This window comes from Engystomops pustulosus, chromosome 3 (genome assembly GCF_040894005.1).
Source record: "Engystomops pustulosus chromosome 3, aEngPut4.maternal, whole genome shotgun sequence".
Lineage (NCBI taxonomy): Eukaryota > Metazoa > Chordata > Amphibia > Anura > Leptodactylidae > Engystomops > Engystomops pustulosus.
In genome coordinates, this window is record NC_092413.1 from 234,497,317 (window position 1) to 234,521,274 (window position 23,958).

General features: G+C 49.2%; 1 protein-coding gene across 4 annotated transcripts in view; it reads left to right on the forward strand.

Moving 5' to 3' along the window:
• Positions 1 to 23,958, forward strand: part of KHK (ketohexokinase) — a 67,303-nt gene that overhangs the window by 37,345 nt on the left and 6,000 nt on the right. For all 4 annotated transcript variants that reach the window (XM_072144050.1, XM_072144052.1, XM_072144051.1 and 1 more), the window contains 2 exons: positions 5,447 to 5,519; positions 9,549 to 9,695. In XM_072144050.1, coding sequence (XP_072000151.1) covers positions 5,447 to 5,519; positions 9,549 to 9,695 — 220 coding nt within the window. The remainder of the gene's footprint in view (positions 1 to 5,446; positions 5,520 to 9,548; positions 9,696 to 23,958) is intronic.

The following is a 23,958-nucleotide window of genomic DNA, read 5'->3' on the forward strand; positions in this document are numbered from 1 at the left end:
TTAAATTCTGCGGTTTTTCCGAATCCATCGGGTTTTCCAATGGCCACGCCCCCTGATTTCTGTTGCGTGAAAGCCGGCGCCAATGCGCCAAAATCCCGGGGCATTTCGGTACAAATCAGGAAACCCGGCGGAAAAAAACGATTTGGACCCTTAGTAAATGTTGTCCATGTGTCTGAGAAGTGTCAGTGATACATTTGTGCTGAGACTGCTCTATGCCCACCGCATTGTCATTGTATTGTTATTGTATTGTCATTTCTTGTCTTCTTATTATTTATAATGACTTCTTGTATTAATAAGAATTTCATTCTCTGACAATTTTACAAATTTTCCCACCTGCAAAGAATGAAGAGTTCTGTAATTTATATTGTAGGTCACTTCACCTGTGAGAGACGGGAACTAAAAAAAAAAGATCCATATTTAATTTACATTGTATAGTATTGTATAGTATTTATCAGCAAGAATTCTATTCTCTCAGGTGGTTAATTCTCCTTTAAGAAGCTCCTCCTCTAAAGCACTCATTACCTTTAGATCAACCTACTCTGACTCAAAACCTGTAGCCCCTCCTACTCTGCACTCATTACTTATCACTCGTTACACCTGTCCACACTCAGTCTTCTCCACCATGGCCAAGACCAGGGAGCTGTGCAAGGACGCCATGGACTCAAGGCTGGGATGGCCTAAAAGAAGCAACAACTGAAAATGGATGAAACACAAGATGACTGTCAATCTTCTTTGTTTTGGAGGTCCAGATTTTGCCCCACAACCTCCTTTCCATAGAATTCATGATGGCTCGTGGCCAGATTTTGCAACATGAAGATGAATCATGACAGGTTCTTCCAACATGAGGATAAATCATGGCGGGGTCATCCAACATAAAGATGGGTCATGACGGGGTCTTCCAACATGAAGGTGAATCATGGCGGGGTCTTCCAACATAAGGATGAATCATACAAGGGTCTTCCAACATGAATATGAATCATAGCGGGGTCTTCCAAAATGAATATGAATCATGGCGGGGTCTTCCAACATGAAGATGAACCACGACGGGGTCTTCAAACATGAAGATGAATCATGGCGGGGTCTTCCAACATGAAGATGAATCATGACGGGGTCTTCCAACATAAAGATGAATCATGGCTGGGTCTTCCAACATGAAGATGTATCATGGTGGGGTCTTCCAACATGAAGATGAATCATGGCGGGGTCTTCCAACATGAAAATGAATCATGGCGGGGTCTTCCAAAATAAAGATGAACCATGACGGGGTCTGCCAACATGAAGATGAATCATGACGGGGTCTTCCAACATGAAGATGAATCATGGCAGGGGTCTTCCAACATGAAGATGAATCATGGCGGGGTCTTCCAACATGAAGATGTATCATGGTGGGGTCTTCCAACATGAAGATGGGTCATGACGGGGTCTTCCAACATGAAGATGGGTCATGACGGGGTCTTCCAACATGAAGATGAATCATGATGGGGTCTTCCAACATGATGATGGGTCATCACGGGGTCTTCCAACATGAAGATGAATCATGATGGGGTCTTCCAACATGATGATGGGTCATCACGGGGTCTTCCAACATGAACCATGGCGGGGTCTTCCAACATGAAGATGGGTCATGATGGGGTCTTCCAACATGAAGATGAACCATGGCAGAGTCTTCCAACATGAAGATATGTCATGACGGGGTCTTCCAACATAAAGATGAATCATGGCGGAGTCTTCCAACTTGAAGATGCGTCATGACGGGGTCTTCCAACATAAAGATGAATCATGCAAGGGTCTTCCAACATGAAGATGGGTCATGACTGAGTCTTCCAACATGAAGATGGGTCATGACGGGGTCTTCCAACATGAAGATGAATCATGGTGGGGTCTTCCAACATGAAGATGAATCATGGTGGGGTCTTCCAACATAAAGATGAATCATGACAGAGTCTTCCAACATGAAAATGAATCATGGCGGGGTCTTCCAAAATAAAGATGAACCATGACGGGGTCTGCCAACATGAAGATGAATCATGACGGGGTCTTTCAACATGAAGATGAATCATGGCGGGGGTCTTCCAACATGAAGATGAATCATGGCGGGGTCTTCCAACATGAAGATGAATCATGGCTGGGTCTTCCAACATGAAGATGTATCATGGTGGGGTCTTCCAACATGAAGATGGGTCATGACGGAGTCTTCCAACATGAAGATGGGTCATGACGGGGTCTTCCAACATGAAGATGAATCATGGCAGGGTCTTCCAACATGAAGATGAATCATGGCTGGGTCTTCCAACATGAAGATGAATCATGGCTGGGTCTTCCAACATAAAGATGAATCATGCAAGGGTCTTCCAACATGAAGATGGGTCATGACTGAGTCTTCCAACATGAAGATGGGTCATGACGGGGTCTTCCAACATGAAGATGAATCATGGCAGGGTCTTCCAACATGAACATGGGTCGTGACGGGGTCTTCCAACATGAAGATGGGTCGTGACGGGGTCTTCCAACATGAAGATGGGGTCATGACGGGGTCTCCCAACATGAAGATGAATCATGCAAGGGTCTTCCAACATGAAGATGGGTCATGACTGGGTGATCCAACATGAAGATGGGTCACGACGGGGTCTTCCGACATGAAGATGAATCATGCAAGGGTCTTCCAACATGAAGATGAATCATGGCGGGGTCTTCCAAAATGAATATGAATCATGGCGGGGTCTTCCAACATGAAGATGAACCACGGCGTGGTCTTCAAACATGAAGATGGGTAATGATGGGGTCTTCAAACATGAAGATGAATCATGCAAGGGTCTTCCAACATGAAGATGAATCATGGCGGGGTCTTCCAAAATGAATATGAATCATGGCGGGGTCTTCCAACATGAAGATGAACCACGGCGTGGTCTTCAAACATGAAGGTGGGTAATGATGGGGTCTTCAAACATGAAGATGAATCATGGTGGGGTCTTCCAACATAAAGATGAATCATGGTGGGGTCTTCCAACATAAAGATGAATCATGACAGGGTCTTCCAACATGAAGATGGGTCACGACGGGGTCTCCCAACATGGAGATGAATCATGCAAGGGTCTTCCAACATGAAGATGAATCATGGCAGGGGTCTTCCAACATGAAGGTGAATCATGGCGGGGTCTTCCAACATGAAGATGGGTCATGACGGGGTCTTCCAACATGAAGATGGGTCATGACGGGGTCTTCCAACATGAAGATGGGTCATGACGGGGGTCTTCCAACATGAAGATGGGTCATGAAGGGGTCTTCCAACATGAAGATGAACCATGGCGGGGTCTTCCAACCTGAAGATGAATCATGGCGGGGGTCTTCCAACATGAAGATGAATCATGGCGGGGGTCTTCCAACATGAAGATGGGTCATGGCGGGGTCTTCCAACATGAAGATGAATCATGACAGGGTCTTCCAACATGAAAATGAATCATGGCGGGGTCTTCCAAAATAAAGATGAACCATGACGGGGTCTGCCAACATGAAGATGAATCATGACGGGGTCTTCCAACATGAAGATGAATCATGGCGGGGGTCTTCCAACATGAAGATGAATCATGGCAGGGGTCTTCCAACATGAAGGTGAATCATGGCGGGGTCTTCCAACATGAAGATGGGTCATGACGGGGTCTTCCAACATGAAGATGGGTCATGACGGGGGTCTTCCAACATGAAGATGGGTCATGAAGGGGTCTTCCAACATGAAGATGAACCATGGCGGGGTCTTCCAACCTGAAGATGAATCATGGCGGGGGTCTTCCAACATGAAGATGAATCATGGCGGGGGTCTTCCAACATGAAGATGGGTCATGGCGGGGTCTTCCAACATGAAGATGAATCATGACAGGGTCTTCCAACATGAAAATGAATCATGGCGGGGTCTTCCAAAATAAAGATGAACCATGACGGGGTCTGCCAACATGAAGATGAATCATGACGGGGTCTTCCAACATGAAGATGAATCATGGCGGGGGTCTTCCAACATGAAGATGAATCATGGCGGGGTCTTCCAACATGAAGATGAATCATGGCTGGGTCTTCCAACATGAAGATGTATCATGGTGGGGTCTTCCAACATGAAGATGGGTCATGACGGGGTCTTCCAACATGAAGATGGGTCATGACGGGGTCTTCCAACTTGAAGATGCGTCATGATGGGGTCTTCCAACATAAAGATGACTCATGCAAGGGTCTTCCAACATGAAGATGGGTCACGACTAGGTCTTCCAACATGAAGATGGGTCACGACGGGGTCTCCCAACATGGAGATGAATCATGCAAGGGTCTTCCAACATGAAGATGAATCATGGCGGGGTCTTCCAACATGAAGGTGAATCATGGCGGGGTCTTCCAACATGAAGGTGAATCATGGCGGGGTCTTCCAACATGAAGATGGGTCATGACGGGGTCTTCCAACATGAAGATGGGTCATGACGGGGGTCTTCCAACATGAAGATGGGTCATGAAGGGGTCTTCCAACATGAAGATGAACCATGGCGGGGTCTTCCAACCTGAAGATGAATCATGGCGGGGGTCTTCCAACATGAAGATGAATCATGGCGGGGGTCTTCCAACATGAAGATGGGTCATGGCGGGGTCTTCCAACATGAAGATGAATCATGGCGGGGGTCTTCCAACATGAAGATGGGTCATGGCGGGGTCTTCCAACATGAAGATGAATCATTGTGGGGTCTTCCAACCTGAAGATGAATCATGATGGGGTCTTCCAACATGAAGATGAATCATGGCGGGGGTCTTCCAACATGAAGATGAATCATTGTGGGGTTTTTCCAACATGTAGATGGGTCATGGCGGGGTCTTCCAACATGAAGATGAATCATGGTGGGGTCTTCCAACATGAAGATGGGTCATGGTGGGGTCTTCCAACATGAAGATGGGTCATGATGGGGTCTTTCAACATGAAGATGGGTCATGATGGGGTCTTCCAACATGAAGATGAACCATGGCGGGGTCTTCCAACATATAGATGAATCATGGCGGGGTCTTCCAACATGTAGATGGGTCATGGTTGGGTCTCCAGCATGAAGATGGGTCTTGGCTGGGATTTTGAGCATAAAGATGGGTCATGGCTGGGCCTTTTAGAAGGGCAATCACCTGAAAATTATAGCAGGACAACTAAGGAGTAGCTCCAGAAGAAGCATTTCTGGGAAAGGCCAAGCCAGTCTCCAGACCTGAACCCAATCCAAAAATCTTTGAAGGAGCTGAAAGTCAATGTCACCCAGCAACAGGCCCGAAATAACCCGTATGGAGAAGTAAAACAGAGGGACCTACACTACAAATTACAGACCTCTCCATTCTCTCTATGGGAGAAAATGATGTGAAATCCTCCTCTCTCCAATTTCCTTACGTTATTCCATGTTGTGGTCAGCGCTGAATTATGGACTTTTCCCCCTTGTAGAAATCTTCCTGATGTAACGGCCGATGACTTCCAGAAAGTAGATCTGACTCAATACAAGTGGATTCACTGGGAGGTAAGAGACAAAGGAGGTGTATATATATATATACTATGGAGCGCTGCTAGGCTCATACCAGAACCAGGGCCCAAGACCCAATCTATAAATCCCTAATTCCCTCCATATTAATCCAATACTATATACAGTACATTACCTGAGGGTCGTGGAGCCCCCTGCACACTACACAGGACAGTGCACATAGTACACAGGACACTGCACATAGTACACAGGACCCTGCACATAGTACACAGGACCCTGCACATAGTACACAGGACCCTGCACATAGTACACAGGACACTGCACATAGTACACAGGACACTCTGCACATAGCACACAGGACCCTGCACATAGTACACAGGACCCTGCACATAGTACACAGGACCCTGCACATGGTACACAGGACCCTGCACATAGTACACAGGACCCTGCACATAGTACACAGGACACTCTGCACATAGCACACAGGACCCTGCACATAGTACACAGGACCCTGCACATAGTACACAGGACCCCTGCACATAGCACACAGGACCCTGCACATAGTACACAGGACACTGCACATAGGACACAGGGCACTGCACATAGTACACAGTACCCTGCACATAGCACACAGGACACCCTGCACAAAGCACACAGGACACCCTGCACATAGCACACAGGACCCCTGCACATAGCACACATGACCCTGCACATAGTACACAGGACCCTGCACATAGCACACAGGACCCTGCACATAGTACACAGGACACTGCACATAGTACACAGGACCCTGCACATAGTACACAGGACCCTGCACATAGTACACAGGACCCTGCACATAGTACACAGGACCCCTGCACATAGCACACAGGACCCTGCACATAGTACACAGGACCCTGCACATAGCACACAGGACCCTGCACATAGCACACAGTACCCTGCACATAGCACACAGGACCCCTGCACATAGCACACATGACCCTGCACATAGTACACAGGACACTGCACATAGTACACAGGACACTGCACATAGCACACAGGACACCCTGCACATAGTACACAGGACACTGCACATAGCACACAGGACCCCTGCACATAGCACACAGGACCCCTGCACATAGCACACAGGACCCCTGCACATAGCACACAGGACCCCTGCACATAGTACACAGGACACTGCACATAGTACACAGGACACTGCACATAGTACACAGGACACTGCACATAGTACACAGGACACTGCAAATAGCACACAGGACACTGCACATAGTACACAGGACACTGCACATAGTACACAGGACACTGCACATAGTACACAGGACACTGCACATAGTACACACTGCCCATAGTACACAGGACACTGCACATAGTACCCCCTGCACATAGTACACCCCCTGCACATAGTACACCCCCCTGCACATAGTACACAGGACCCTGCACATAGTACACACTGCCCATAGTACACAGGACACTGCACATAGTACCCCCTGCACATAGTACACCCCCTGCACATAGTACACCCCCCTGCACATAGTACACAGGACCCCTGCACATAGTACACAGGACCCCTGCACATAGTACACAGGACCCCTGCACATAGTACACAGGACCCTGCACATAGTACACAAGACACTGCACATAGTACACAGGTCCCTGCACATAGTACACAGGACACTGCACATAGCACACACTGCACATAGTACACAGGACTCTGCACATAGTACACAGGACTCTGCACATAGTACACAGGACTCTGCACATAGTACACAGGACCCTGCACATAGTACACAGGACACTGCACATAGTACACACTGCACATAGTACACAGGACCCTGCACATAGTACACACTGCACATAGTACACAGGACCCTGCACATAGTACACAGGACTCTGCACATAGTACACAGGACCCCTGCACATAGTACACAGGACCCCTGCACATAGTACACAGGACCCCTGCACATAGTACACAGGACCCCTGCACATAGTACACAGGACCCTGTACATAGTACACACTGCACATAGTACACAGGACCCTGCACATAGTACACAGGACTCTGCACATAGTACACAGGACCCCTGCACATAGTACACAGGACCCCTGCACATAGTACACAGGACCCCTGCACATAGTACACAGGACCCCTGCACATAGTACACAGGACCCCTGCACATAGTACACAGGACCCTGCACATAGTACACACTGCACATAGTACACAGGACCCCTGCACATAGTACACACTGCACATAGTACACAGGACTCTGCACATAGTACACACTGCACATAGTACACAGGACCCCTGCACATAGTACACACTGCACATAGTACACAGGACTCTGCACATAGTACACAGGACACTGCACATAGTACACACTGCACATAGTACACAGGACCCTGCACATAGTACACACTGCACATAGTACACAGGACCCTGCACATAGTACACAGGACCCTGCACATAGTACACAGGACACTGCACACTACACAGGACACTGCACACTACACAGGACAGTGCACATAGTACACAGACACTGCCTATAGTACACAGGACCCTGCACATAGTACACAGGACCCTGCACATAGTACACAGGACTCTGCACATAGCACACAGGACACTGCACATAGTACACAGGACCCTGCACATAGTACACAGGACACTGCACATAGTACACAGGACCCTGCACATAGTACACAGGACACTGCCCATAGTACACAGGACCCTGCACATAGTACACAGGACTCTGCACATAGTACACAGGACCCTGCACATAGTACACAGGACCCTGCACATAGTACACAGGACCCTGCACATAGTACACAGGACCCTGCACATAGTACACAGGACACTGCACATAGTACACAGGACCCTGCACATAGTACACAGGACACTGCACATAGTACACAGGACACTGCACATAGTACACACTGCACATAGTACACACTGCACATAGTACACAGGACCCCTGCACATAGCACACAGGACACCCTGCACATAGTACACACTGCACATAGTACACAGGACCCCTGCACATAGTACACACTGCACATAGTACACAGGACCCCTGCACATAGTACACACTGCACATAGTACACACTGCACATAGTACACAGGACACTGCACATAGTACACAGGACCCCTGCACATAGTACACACCCTGCACATAGTGGGCTATAAGGATGTGGGTGAGCACTGATTGGCTGGACAGCCGATGCAAGTACATGGTTGTTGAGCTTCTGATGAGGAACCTGTCCACGTGGGAGAAGGATGAGTCCTCCTTGTTTTTATGTAGGGGGAGATACGTTTGTATGGTCGCTCTATGTATCCGGAGAGACACCACATAATGGGGGTCATTTACTAAGGGCCCGAATCGCGTTTTTATGGTGGGTTACCCGAATTTTTCAGTTTTGCGCTGATTTTCCCTGAATTGCCCCGGGTTTTTGGCGCATGCGATCGGCTTGTGGCGCATCGGCCTCGGCATGCACGCAACGGAAATCGGGGGCGTGGTCGAACGAAAACCCGACGGATTCGGAAAAACCGCCGTATTTAAAAAAAAAAAAAGTGTTGCGGGTCATGTGCTTACCTGCACCCAGCAACGGATCGTGAACTCCGGCGGACCTTCGTGGACTTCAGCGCAGCAGCGACACCTGGTGGACGTCGGAGGAACTGCCTTAGTGATTCGCCGGAAGACCCGAATCCACCGCAGAGAACGCACCGCTGGATCGCGAATGGACCGGGTAAGTAAATCTGCCCCAATATGTCCTGGCGGTGATGGTAAAACCGTGTGATTTATTGTATTATCCTCATGCATTTTTTTTAGCTGAGGTTCCTAGAGGTAAAATAGTAAATTTGGTGGCCCTTCCTGTATAGTCACATGATCTCGCTGTGCTATCATTACCCATCTGCTTTGGGTTATTTTGTTCTTTTGATATTTAATATTAAATACATTTTGTTAAAGTCTGAAAGAACCTACAGCGCACTATAGTATCGGACCGGCCCGGCCTCTCATACAATGGCAGGAGCCTGTGGGGGGATGGGGCAGGTACTGATCACTCTTCATCTTTACAGGGGAGGAACGCAGATGAACAAGTAAAGATGATCCAAAGAGTAGAAGAATATAACCAGAGCTGCCAGAAGGAGCAGCGCATCAACATCTCTGTAGAGATAGAAAAGGAGCGCGAGGAGCTCTACCAATTATTCCAGTATGGAGAAGTGGTGAGTAACGGGTCAGAATCCAATACTGATAGAGTAAAGTTACTGACCAAAGAGAGGAGAGAACTGGTAAGGAGGAGCAGGTTACTGACCATAGAGAGGAGAGAACTGGTAAGGAGGAGGTTACTGACCATAGAGAGGAGAGAACTGGTAAGGAGGAGGTTACCGACCATAGAGAGGAGAGAACTGGTGAGGAGGAGGTTACTGACCATAGAGAGGAGAGAACTGGTAAGGAGGAGGTTACTGACCATAGAGAGGAGAGAACTGGTGAGGAGGAGGTTACTGACCATAGAGAGGAGAGAACTGGTAAGGAGGAGGTTACTGACCATAGAGAGGAGAGAACTGGTGAGGAGGAGGTTACTGACCTTAGAGAGGAGAGAACTGGTGAGGAGGAGGTTACTGACCATAGAGAGGAGAGAACTGGTGAGGAGGAGGTTACCGACCATAGAGAGGAGAGAACTGGTAAGGAGGAGCAGGTTACTGACCATAGAGAGGAGAGAACTGGTAAGGAGGAGGTTACTGACCATAGAGAGGAGAGAACTGGTAAGGAGGAGGAGGTTACTGACCATAGAGAGGAGAGAACTGGTAAGGAGGAGGTTACTGACCATAGAGAGGAGAGAACTGGTAAGGAGGAGGTTACTGACCATAGAGAGGAGAGAACTGGTAAGGAGGAGGAGGTCACTGACCATAGAGAGGAGAGAACTGGTGAGGAGGAGGTTACTGACCATAGAGAGGAGAGAACTGGTAAGGAGGAGGTTACTGACCATAGAGAGGAGAGAACTGGTAAGGAGGAGGAGGTTACTGACCATAGAGAGGAGAGAACTGGTGAGGAGGAGGTTACTGACCATAGAGAGGAGAGAACTGGTAAGGAGGAGGTCACTGACCATAGAGAGGAGAGAACTGGTGAGGAGGAGGTTACTGACCATAGAGAGGAGAGAACTGGTGAGGAGGAGGAGGTTACTGACCATAGAGAGGAGAGAACTGGTGAGGAGGAGGAGGTTACTGACCATAGAGAGGAGAGAACTGGTAAGGAGGAGGAGGTCACTGACCATAGAGAGGAGAGAACTGGTGAGGAGGAGGTTACTGACCATAGAGAGGAGAGAACTGGTAAGGAGGAGGTTACTGACCATAGAGAGGAGAGAACTGGTAAGGAGGAGGTTACTGACCATAGAGAGGAGAGAACTGGTAAGGAGGAGGAGGTTACTGACCATAGAGAGGAGAGAACTGGTAAGGAGGAGGTTACTGACCATAGAGAGGAGAGAACTGGTGAGGAGGTTACTGACCATAGAGAGGAGAGAACTGGTGAGGAGGAGGTTACTGACCATAGAGAGGAGAGAACTGGTGAGGAGGAGGTTACTGACCATAGACAGGAGAGAACTGGTAAGGAGGAGGTTACTGACCATAGAGAGGAGAGAACTGGTAAGGAGGAGGTTACTGACCATAGAGAGGAGAGAACTGGTAAGGAGGAGGTTACTGACCATAGAGAGGAGAGAACTGGTAAGGAGGAGGAGGTTACTGACCATAGAGAGGAGAGAACTGGTAAGGAGGAGGTTACTGACCATAGAGAGGAGAGAACTGGTGAGGAGGTTACTGACCATAGAGAGGAGAGAACTGGTGAGGAGGTGAGGAGAACTGGTGTCATTTTATGTTTGTCACCTTATGCCTGACGAAGGCTCCAGTCCGGAGCAGAAACGCGTCGCGAGTTTTATGCAATAAAGATTTTAACTTAAACGCATACAGTTGTGCGTTATATCATTGGAAATAGAAGCGCCGGTCCGCAAACTTCTTCATCCCTCGGGACTCGCCTAATACCACTCCTCTCTATGGTCAGTAACCTCCTCCTCCTTACCAGTTCTCTCCTCTCTATGGTCAGTAACCTCCTCCTTACCAGTTCTCTCCTCTCTATGGTCAGTAACCTCCTCCTCCTTACCAGTTCTCTCCTCTCTATGGTCAGTAACCTCCTCCTCACCAGTTCTCTCCTCTCTATGGTCAGTAACCTCCTCCTTACCAGTTCTCTCCTCTCTATGGTCAGTAACCTCCTCCTTACCAGTTCTCTCCTCTCTATGGTCAGTAACCTGCTCCTCCTTACCAGTTCTCTCCTCTCTATGGTCAGTAACCTCCTCCTCACCAGTTCTCTCCTCTCTATGGTCAGTAACCTGCTCCTCCTTACCAGTTCTCTCCTCTCTATGGTCAGTAACCTCCTCCTCCTTACCAGTTCTCTCCTCTCTATGGTCAGTAACCTCCTCCTCCTTACCAGTTCTCTCCTCTCTATGGTCAGTAACCTCCTCCTTACCAGTTCTCTCCTCTCTATGGTCAGTAACCTCCTCCTCCTTACCAGTTCTCTCCTCTCTATGGTCAGTAACCTCCTCCTCACCAGTTCTCTCCTCTCTATGGTCAGTAACCTCCTCCTTACCAGTTCTCTCCTCTCTATGGTCAGTAACCTCCTCCTTACCAGTTCTCTCCTCTCTATGGTCAGTAACCTGCTCCTCCTTACCAGTTCTCTCCTCTCTATGGTCAGTAACCTCCTCCTCACCAGTTCTCTCCTCTCTATGGTCAGTAACCTGCTCCTCCTTACCAGTTCTCTCCTCTCTATGGTCAGTAACCTCCTCCTCCTTACCAGTTCTCTCCTCTCTATGGTCAGTAACCTCCTCCTCCTTACCAGTTCTCTCCTCTCTATGGTCAGTAACCTCCTCCTCACCAGTTCTCTCCTCTCTATGGTCAGTAACCTCCTCCTCACCAGTTCTCTCCTCTCTATGGTCAGTGACCTCCTCCTTACCAGTTCTCTCCTCTCTATGGTCAGTAACCTCCTCCTTACCAGTTCTCTCCTCTCTATGGTCAGTAACCTCCTCCTTACCAGTTCTCTCCTCTCTATGGTCAGTAACCTCCTCCTCACCAGTTCTCTCCTCTCTATGGTCAGTGACCTCCTCCTTACCAGTTCTCTCCTCTCTATGGTCAGTAACCTCCTCCTCACCAGTTCTCTCCTCTCTATGGTCAGTAACCTCCTCCTCACCAGTTCTCTCCTCTCTATGGTCAGTAACCTCCTCCTTACCAGTTCTCTCCTCTCTATGGTCAGTAACCTCCTCCTCACCAGTTCTCTCCTCTCTATGGTCAGTAACCTCCTCCTTACCAGTTCTCTCCTCTCTATGGTCAGTAACCTCCTCCTTATTAGTTCTCTCCTCTCTATGGTCAGTAACCTCCTCCTTACCAGTTCTCTCCTCTCTATGGTCAGTAACCTCCTCCTTACCAGTTCTCTCCTCTCTATGGTCAGTAACCTCCTCCTCACCAGTTCTCTCCTCTCTATGGTCAGTAACCTCCTCCTTACCAGTTCTCTCCTCTCTATGGTCAGTAACCTCCTCCTTACCAGTTCTCTCCTCTCTATGGTCAGTAACCTCCTCCTCACCAGTTCTCTCCTCTCTATGGTCAGTAACCTCCTCCTCCTTACCAGTTCTCTCCTCTCTATGGTCAGTAACCTCCTCCTCCTTACCAGTTCTCTCCTCTCTATGGTCAGTAACCTCCTCCTTACCAGTTCTCTCCTCTCTATGGTCAGTAACCTCCTCCTTACCAGTTCTCTCCTCTCTAGAACTGGTAAGGAGGAGGTTACTGACCATAGAGAGGAGAGAACTGGTAAGGAGGAGGTCACTGACCATAGAGAGGAGAGAACTGGTAAGGAGGAGGTCACTGATCATAGAGAGGAGAGAACTGGTAAGGAGGAGGAGGTTACCGACCATAGAGAGGAGAGAACTGGTAAGGAGGAGGAGGTTACTGACCATAGAGAGGAGAGAACTGGTGAGGAGGAGGTTACTGACCATAGAGAGGAGAGAACTGGTGAGGAGGAGGTCACTGACCATAGAGAGGAGAGGACTGGTGAGGAGGAGGTTACTGACCATAGAGAGGAGAGAACTGGTAAGGAGGAGGTTACTGACCATAGAGAGGAGAGAACTGGTGAGGAGGAGGTTACTGACCATAGAGAGGAGAGAACTGGTGAGGAGGAGGTTACCGACCATAGAGAGGAGAGAACTGGTGAGGAGGAGGTTACTGACCATAGAGAGGAGAGAACTGGTAAGGAGGAGATTACCGACCATAGAGAGGAGAGAACTGGTGAGGAGGAGGTCACCGACCATAGAGAGGAGAGAACTGGTGAGGAGGAGGTTACTGACCATAGAGAGGAGAGAACTGGTAAGGAGGAGGTTACTGACCATAGAGAGGAGAGAACTGGTAAGGAGGAGGTTACTGACCATAGAGAGGAGAGAACTGGTAAGGAGGAGATTACCGACCATAGAGAGGAGAGAACTGGTAAGGAGGAGGTTACCGACCATAGAGAGGAGAGAACTGGTAAGGAGGAGGTTACCGACCATAGAGAGGAGAGGACTGGTGAGGAGGAGGTTACTGACCATAGAGAGGGGAGAACTGGTAAGGAGGAGGTTACTGACCATAGAGAGGAGAGAACTGGTAAGGAGGAGGTTACTGACCATAGAGAGGAGAGAACTGGTAAGGAGGAGATTACTGACCATAGAGAGGAGAGAACTGGTAAGGAGGAGGGTACTGACCATAGAGAGGAGAGAACTGGTAAGGAGGAGATTACCGACCATAGAGAGGAGAGAACTGGTAAGGAGGAGGTTACCGACCATAGAGAGGAGAGAACTGGTAAGGAGGAGGTTACCGACCATAGAGAGGAGAGGACTGGTGAGGAGGAGGTTACTGACCATAGAGAGGGGAGAACTGGTAAGGAGGAGGTTACTGACCATAGAGAGGAGAGAACTGGTAAGGAGGAGGTTACTGACCATAGAGAGGAGAGAACTGGTAAGGAGGAGATTACTGACCATAGAGAGGAGAGAACTGGTAAGGAGGAGGGTACTGACCATAGAGAGGAGAGAACTGGTAAGGAGGAGGTTACTGACCATAGAGAGGAGAGAACTGGTGAGGAGGAGGTTACTGACCATAGGGTGAGGAGGAGGTTACTGACCATAGAGAGGAGAGAACTGGTAAGGAGGAGGTCACTGACCATAGAGAGGAGAGAACTGGTAAGGAGGAGGTTACTGACCATAGAGAGGAGAGAACTGGTAAGGAGGAGGAGGTTACTGACCATAGAGAGGAGAGAACTGGTAAGGAGGAGGTCACTGACCATAGAGAGGAGAGAACTGGTAAGGAGGAGGTTACTGACCATAGAGAGGAGAGAACTGGTGAGGAGGAGGTTACCGACCATAGAGAGGAGAGGACTGGTAAGGAGGAGGTCACTGACCATAGAGAGGAGAGAACTGGTAAGGAGGAGGTTACTGACCATAGAGAGGAGAGGACTGGTAAGGAGGAGGTCACTGATTATAGAGAGGAGAGGACTGGTAAGGAGGAGGTCACCGACCATATAGAGGAGAGAACTAGTAAGGAGGAGGTCACTGACCATAGAGAGGAGAGGACTGGTAAGGAGGAGGTCACTGACCATAGAGAGGAGAGAACTGGTGAGGAGGAGGTTACTGACCATAGGGTGAGGAGGAGGTTACTGACCATAGAGAGGAGAGAACTGGTGAGGAGGAGGTTACTGACCATAGGGTGAGGAGGAGGTTACTGACCATAGAGAGGAGAGAACTGGTAAGGAGGAGGTCACTGACCATAGAGAGGAGAGAACTGGTAAGGAGGAGGTTACTGACCATAGAGAGGAGAGAACTGGTAAGGAGGAGGAGGTTACTGACCATAGAGAGGAGAGAACTGGTAAGGAGGAGGTTACCGACCATAGAGAGGAGAGGACTGGTAAGGAGGAGGTCACTGACCATAGAGAGGAGAGAACTGGTAAGGAGGAGGTTACTGACCATAGAGAGGAGAGGACTGGTAAGGAGGAGGTCACTGATTATAGAGAGGAGAGGACTGGTAAGGAGGAGGTTACTGACCATAGAGAGGAGAGAACTGGTGAGGAGGAGGTTACTGACCATAGGGTGAGGAGGAGGTTACTGACCATAGAGAGGAGAGAACTGGTGAGGAGGAGGTTACTGACCATAGGGTGAGGAGGAGGTTACTGACCATAGAGAGGAGAGAACTGGTAAGGAGGAGGTCACTGACCATAGAGAGGAGAGAACTGGTAAGGAGGAGGTTACTGACCATAGAGAGGAGAGAACTGGTAAGGAGGAGGAGGTTACTGACCATAGAGAGGAGAGAACTGGTAAGGAGGAGGTTACCGACCATAGAGAGGAGAGGACTGGTAAGGAGGAGGTCACTGACCATAGAGAGGAGAGAACTGGTAAGGAGGAGGTTACTGACCATAGAGAGGAGAGGACTGGTAAGGAGGAGGTCACTGATTATAGAGAGGAGAGGACTGGTAAGGAGGAGGTTACTGACCATAGAGAGGAGAGAACTGGTAAGGAGGGGGTTACTGACCATAGAGAGGAGAGGACTGGTAAGGAGGAGGTCACTGACCATAGAGAGGAGAGAACTGGTAAGGAGGAGGTTACCGACCATAGAGAGGAGAGGACTGGTAAGGAGGAGGTCACTGACCATAGAGAGGAGAGAACTGGTAAGGAGGAGGTTACTGACCATAGAGAGGAGAGGACTGGTAAGGAGGAGGTCACTGATTATAGAGAGGAGAGGACTGGTAAGGAGGAGGTTACTGACCATAGAGAGGAGAGAACTGGTGAGGAGGAGGTTACTGACCATAGGGTGAGGAGGAGGTTACTGACCATAGAGAGGAGAGAACTGGTGAGGAGGAGGTTACTGACCATAGGGTGAGGAGGAGGTTACTGACCATAGAGAGGAGAGAACTGGTAAGGAGGAGGTCACTGACCATAGAGAGGAGAGAACTGGTAAGGAGGAGGTTACTGACCATAGAGAGGAGAGAACTGGTAAGGAGGAGGAGGTTACTGACCATAGAGAGGAGAGAACTGGTAAGGAGGAGGTTACCGACCATAGAGAGGAGAGGACTGGTAAGGAGGAGGTCACTGACCATAGAGAGGAGAGAACTGGTAAGGAGGAGGTTACTGACCATAGAGAGGAGAGGACTGGTAAGGAGGAGGTCACTGATTATAGAGAGGAGAGGACTGGTAAGGAGGAGGTTACTGACCATAGAGAGGAGAGAACTGGTAAGGAGGGGGTTACTGACCATAGAGAGGAGAGAACTGGTAAGGAGGAGGTTACTGACCATAGAGAGGAGAGAACTAGTAAGGAGGAGGTTACCGACCATAGAGAGGAGAGAACTAGTAAGGAGGAGGTTACTGACCATAGAGAGGAGAGAACTGGTAAGGAGGAGGTTACTGACCATAGAGAGGAGAGAACTGGTAAGGAGGAGGTTACTGACCATAGAGAGGAGAGGACTGGTAAGGAGGAGGTCACTGACCATAGAGAGGAGAGAACTGGTAAGGAGGAGGTTACTGACCATACAGAGGAGAGAACTGGTAAGGAGGAGGTTACTGACCATAGAGAGGAGAGAACTGGTGAGGAGGAGGTTACTGACCATAGAGAGGAGAGAACTGGTAAGGAGGAGGTTACTGACCATAGAGAGGAGAGGACTGGTAAGGAGGAGGTTACTGACCATAGAGAGGAGAGAACTGGTAAGGAGGGGGTTACTGACCATAGAGAGGAGAGAACTGGTAAGGAGGAGGTTACTGACCATAGAGAGGAGAGAACTAGTAAGGAGGAGGTTACCGACCATAGAGAGGAGAGAACTAGTAAGGAGGAGGTTACTGACCATAGAGAGGAGAGAACTGGTAAGGAGGAGGTTACTGACCATAGAGAGGAGAGAACTGGTAAGGAGGAGGTTACTGACCATAAAGAGGAGAGAACTGGTAAGGAGGAGGTTACTGACCATAGAGAGGAGAGGACTGGTAAGGAGGAGGTCACTGACCATAGAGAGGAGAGAACTGGTAAGGAGGAGGTTACTGACCATACAGAGGAGAGAACTGGTAAGGAGGAGGTTACTGACCATAGAGAGGAGAGAACTGGTAAGGAGGAAGTTACTGACCATAGAGAGGAGAGAACTGGTAAGGAGGAGGTTACTGACCATAGAGAGGAGAGAACTGGTAAGGAGGAGGTTACCGACCATAGAGAGGAGAGAACTGGTAAGGAGGAGGTTACTGACCATAGAGAGGAGAGAACTGGTAAGGAGGAGGTTACTGACCATAGAGAGGAGAGAACTGGTAAGGAGGAGGTTACTGACCATAAAGAGGAGAGAACTGGTAAGGAGGAGGTTACTGACCATAGAGAGGAGAGAACTGGTGAGGAGGAGGTTACTGACCATAGAGAGGGGAGGACTGGTGAGGAGGAGGTTACTGACCATAGAGAGGAGAGGACTGGTGAGGAGGAGGTTACTGACCATAGAGAGGAGAGAACTAGTAAGGAGGAGGTTACTGACCATAGAGAGGAGAGGACTGGTGAGGAGGAGGTTACTGACCATAGAGAGGAGAGGACTGGTGAGGAGGAGGTTACTGACCATAGAGAGGAGAGGACTGGTGAGGAGGAGGTCACTGACCATAGAGAGGAGAGAACTGGTAAGGAGGAGGTCACTGACCATAGAGAGGAGAGATCTGGTAAGGAGGAGGTTACCGACCATAGAGAGGAGAGGACTGGTAAGGAGGAGGTCACTGACCATAGAGAGGAGAGAACTGGTAAGGAGGAGGTTACTGACCTTAGAGAGGAGAGAACTGGTGAGGAGGAGGTTACTGACCATAGAGAGGAGAGAACTGGTAAGGAGGAGGTTACCGACCATAGAGAGGAGAGAACTGGTGAGGACGAGGTTACTGACCATAGAGAGGAGAGAACTGGTAAGGAGGAGGTCACTGACCATAGAGAGGAGAGAACTGGTAAGGAGGAGATTACCGACCATAGAGAGGAGAGAACTGGTAAGGAGGAGGTTACTGAACATTGAGAGGAGAGAACTGGTAAGGAGGAGGAGGTTACTGACCATAGAGAGGAGAGAACTGGTAAGGAGGAGGTTACTGACCATAGAGAGGAGAGAACTGGTAAGGAGGAGGTTACTGACCATAGAGAGGAGAGAACTGGTAAGGAGGAGGTTACTGACCATAGAGAGGAGAGAACTGGTAAGGAGGAGGTTACTGACCATAGAGAGGAGAGAACTGGTAAGGAGGAGGTCACTGACCATAGAGAGGAGAGAACTGGTAAGGAGGAGGAGGTCACTGACCATAGAGAGGAGAGAACTGGTAAGGAGGAGGTTACTGACCATAGAGAGGAGAGAACTGGTAAGGAGGAGGTTACTGACCATAGAGAGGAGAGAACTGGTAAGGAGGAGGAGGTTACCGACCATAGAGAGGAGAGAACTGGTGAGGAGCAGGTTACTGACCATAGAGAGGAGAGAACTGGTGAGGAGCAGGTTACTGACCATAGAGAGGAGAGTACTGGTAAGGAGGAGGAGGTTACCGACCATAGAGAGGAGAGAACTGGTGAGGAGGAGGTTACTGACCATAGAGAGGAGAGAACTGGTAAGGAGGAGGTTACTGACCATAGAGAGGAGAGAACTGGTAAGGAGGAGGTTACTGACCATAGAGAGGAGAGAACTGGTAAGGAGGAGGAGGTCACTGACCATAGAGAGGAGAGAACTGGTAAGGAGGAGGTTACTGACCATAGAGAAAAGAGAACTGGTGAGGAGGAGGTTACTGACCATAGAGAGGAGAGAACTGGTGAGGAGGAGGAGGTTACTGACCATAGAGAGGAGAGAACTGGTAAGGAGGAGGAGGTCACTGACCATAGAGAGGAGAGAATTGGTGAGGAGGAGGTTACTGACCATAGAGAGGAGAGAACTGGTAAGGAGGAGGTTACTGACCATAGAGAGGAGAGAACTGGTAAGGAGGAGGTTACTGACCATAGAGAGGAGAGAACTGGTAAGGAGGAGGTTACTGACCATAGAGAGGAGAGAACTGGTAAGGAGGAGGAGGTCACTGACCATAGAGAGGAGAGAACTGGTAAGGAGGAGGTTACTGACCATAGAGAAAAGAGAACTAGTAAGGAGGAGGTTACTGACCATAGAGAAAAGAGAACTGGTAAGGAGGAGGAGGTCACTGACCATAGAGAGGAGAGAACTGGTGAGGAGGAGGTTACTGACCATAGAGAGGAGAGAACTGGTAAGGAGGAGGTTACTGACCATAGAGAGGAGAGAACTGGTAAGGAGGAGGTTACTGACCATAGAGAGGAGAGAACTGGTAAGGAGGAGGAGGTCACTGACCATAGAGAGGAGAGAACTGGTAAGGAGGAGGTTACTGACCATAGAGAAAAGAGAACTGGTGAGGAGGAGGTTACTGACCATAGAGAGGAGAGAACTGGTGAGGAGGAGGAGGTTACTGACCATAGAGAGGAGAGAACTGGTAAGGAGGAGGTTACTGACCATAGAGAGGAGAGAACTGGTAAGGAGGAGGAGGTTACTGACCATAGAGAGGAGAGAACTGGTAAGGAGGAGGTTACTGACCATAGAGAGGAGAGAACTGGTGAGGAGGAGGAGGTTACTGACCATAGAGAGGAGAGAACTGGTAAGGAGGAGGTTACTGACCATAGAGAGGAGAGAACTGGTAAGGAGGAGGAGGTTACTGACCATAGAGAGGAGAGAACTGGTAAGGAGGAGGAGGTTACTGACCATAGAGAGGAGAGAACTGGTAAGGAGGAGGTTACTGAACATTGAGAGGAGAGAACTGGTAAGGAGGAGGTTACTGACCATAGAGAGGAGAGAACTGGTAAGGAGGAGGTCACTGACCATAGAGAGGAGAGAACTGGTAAGGAGGAGGTTACTGACCATAGAGAGGAGAGAACTGGTAAGGAGGAGGTTACTGACCATAGAGAGGAGAGAACTGGTAAGGAGGAGGTCACTGACCATAGAGAACTGGTAAGGAGGAGGTTACTGACCTTAGAGAGGAGAGAACTGGTAAGGAGGAGGAGGTTACTGACCATAGAGAGGAGAGAACTGGTAAGGAGGAGGTCACTGACCATAGAGAACTGGTAAGGAGGAGGTTACTGACCATAGAGAGGAGAGAACTGGTAAGGAGGAGGTTACTGACCATAGAGAACTGGTAAGGAGGAGGAGGAGGTTACTGACCATAGAGAGGAGAGATCTGGTAAGGAGGAGGTTACTGACCATAGAGAGGAGAGAACTGGTAAGGAGGAGGTTACTGACCATAGAGAACTGGTAAGGAGGAGGAGGTTACTGACCATAGAGAGGAGAGAACTGGTAAGGAGGAGGTTACTGAACATTGAGAGGAGAGAACTGGTAAGGAGGAGGTTACCAACCATAGAGAGGAGAGAACTGGTAAGGAGGAGGTTACTGACCATAGAGAGGAGAGAACTGGTAAGGAGGAGGTTACTGACCATAGAGAGGAGAGAACTGGTAAGGAGGAGGTTACTGACCATAGAGAGGAGAGAACTGGTAAGGAGGAGGTTACTGACCATAGAGAGGAGAGAACTGGTAAGGAGGAGGTTACTGACCATAGAGAGGAGAGAACTGGTAAGGAGGAGGTTACTGACCATAGAGAGGAGAGAACTGGTAAGGAGGAGGTTACTGACCATAGAGAGGAGAGAACTGGTAAGGAGGAGGTTACTGAACATTGAGAGGAGAGAACTGGTAAGGAGGAGGTTACTGACCATAGAGAGGAGAGAACTGGTAAGGAGGAGGTTACCGACCATAGAGAGGAGAGAACTGGTAAGAAGGAGGTTACTGACCATAGAGAGGAGAGAACTGGTAAGGAGGAGGTTACTGACCATAGAGAGGAGAGAACTGGTAAGGAGGAGGTTACTGAACATTGAGAGGAGAGAACTGGTAAGGAGGAGGAGGTTACTGACCATAGAGAGGAGAGAACTGGTAAGGAGGAGGAGGTTACCGACCATAGAGAGGAGAGAACTGGTAAGGAGGAGGTTACCGACCATAGAGAGGAGAGAACTGGTGAGGAGGAGATTACCGACCATAGAGAGGAGAGAACTGGTAAGGAGGAGGTTACTGACCATAGAGAGGAGAGAACTGGTAAGGAGGAGGTTACTGACCATAGGGTAAGGAGGAGGTTACTGACCATAGAGAGGAGAGAACTGGTAAGGAGGAGGTTACTGACCATAGAGAGGAGAGAACTGGTAAGGAGGAGGTTACTGACCATAGAGAGGAGAGAACTGGTAAGGAGGAGGTTACTGACCATAGAGAGGAGAGAACTGGTAAGGAGGAGGTTACCGACCATAGAGAGGAGAGAACTAGTAAGGAGGAGGTTACTGAACATTGAGAGGAGAGAACTGGTAAGGAGGAGGTTACTGACCATAGAGAGGAGAGAACTGGTAAGGAGGAGGTTACCGACCATAGAGAGGAGAGAACTGGTAAGGAGCAGGTTACTGACCATAGAGAGGAGAGAACTAGTAAGGAGGAGGTTACTGAACATTGAGAGGAGAGAACTGGTAAGGAGGAGGTTACTGACCATAGAGAGGAGAGAACTGGTAAGGAGGAGGTTACCGACCATAGAGAGGAGAGAACTGGTAAGGAGGAGGTTACTGACCATAGAGAGGAGAGAACTGGTAAGGAGGAGGTTACTGACCATAGAGAGGAGAGAACTGGTAAGGAGGAGGTTACTGAACATTGAGAGGAGAGAACTGGTAAGGAGGAGGTTACTGACCATAGAGAGGAGAGAACTGGTAAGGAGGAGGTTACCGACCATAGAGAGGAGAGAACTGGTAAGGAGGAGGAGGTTACTGACCATAGGGTAAGGAGGAGGTTACTGACCATAGAGAGGAGAGAACTGGTAAGGAGGAGGTTACTGACCATAGAGAGGAGAGAATTGGTGAGGAGGAGGTTACTGACCATAGAGAGGAGAGAACTGGTAAGGAGGAGGTTACTGACCATAGAGAGGAGAGAACTGGTGAGGAGGAGGAGGTTACTGACCATAGAGAGGAGAGAACTGGTAAGGAGGAGGTTACTGACCATAGAGAGGAGAGAACTGGTAAGGAGGAGGAGGTTACTGACCATAGAGAGGAGAGAACTGGTAAGGAGGAGGAGGTTACTGACCATAGAGAGGAGAGAACTGGTAAGGAGGAGGTTACTGACCATAGAGAGGAGAGAACTGGTAAGGAGGAGGTTACTGACCATAGAGAGCAGAGAACTGGTAAGGAGGAGGTTACTGACCATAGAGAGGAGAGAACTGGTAAGGAGGAGGTTACTGACCATAGAGAGGAGAGAACTGGTAAGGAGGAGGTTACTGACCATAGAGAGGAGAGAACTGGTAAGGAGGAGGTTACTGACCATAGAGAGGAGAGAACTGGTAAGGAGGAGGTCACTGACCATAGAGAGGAGAGAACTGGTAAGGAGGAGGTTACTGACCATAGAGAGGAGAGAACTGGTAAGGAGGAGGTCACCGACCATAGAGAGGAGAGAACTGGTAAGGAGGAGCAGGTTACTGACCATAGAGAGGAGAGAACTGGTGAGGAGGAGGTCACTGACCATAGAGAGGAGAGAACTGGTAAGGAGGAGGTCACCGACCATATAGAGGAGAGAACTAGTAAGGATGAGGTTACTGACCATAAAGAGGAGAGAACTGGTAAGGAGGAGGTTACTGACCATAGAGAGGAGAGAACTGGTAAGGAGGAGGTTACCGACCATAGAGAGGAGAGAACTGGTAAGGAGGAGGTTACTGACCATAGAGAGGAGAGAACTGGTAAGGAGGAGGTTACTGACCATAGAGAGGAGAGAACTAGTAAGGATGAGGTTACTGACCATAAAGAGGAGAGAACTGGTAAGGAGGAGGTTACTGACCATAGAGAGGAGAGAACTGGTAAGGAGGAGGTTACTGACCATAGAGAGGAGAGAACTGGTAAGGAGGAGGTTACTGACCATAGAGAGGAGAGAACTGGTAAGCAGGAGGTTACTGACCATAGAGAGGAGAGAACTGGTAAGGAGGAGGTTACTGACCATAGAGAGGAGAGAACTGGTAAGGAGGAGGAGGTTACCGACCATAGAGAGGAGAGAACTGGTAAGGAGGAGATTACTGACCATAGAGAGGAGAGAACTGGTAAGGAGGAGGTTACTGACCATAGAGAGGAGAGAACTGGTAAGGAGGAGGAGGTTACTGACCATAGAGAGGAGAGAACTGGTAAGGAGGAGGTTACTGACCATAGAGAGGAGAGAACTGGTAAGGAGGAGGTTACCGACCATAGAGAGGAGAGAACTGGTAAGGAGGAGGTTACTGACCATAGAGAGGAGAGAACTGGTGAGGAGGAGGTCACTGACCATAGAGAGGAGAGACCTGGTGAGGAGGAGGTTACTGACCATAGAGAGGAGAGAACTGGTAAGGAGGAGGTCACCGACCATAGAGAGGAGAGAACT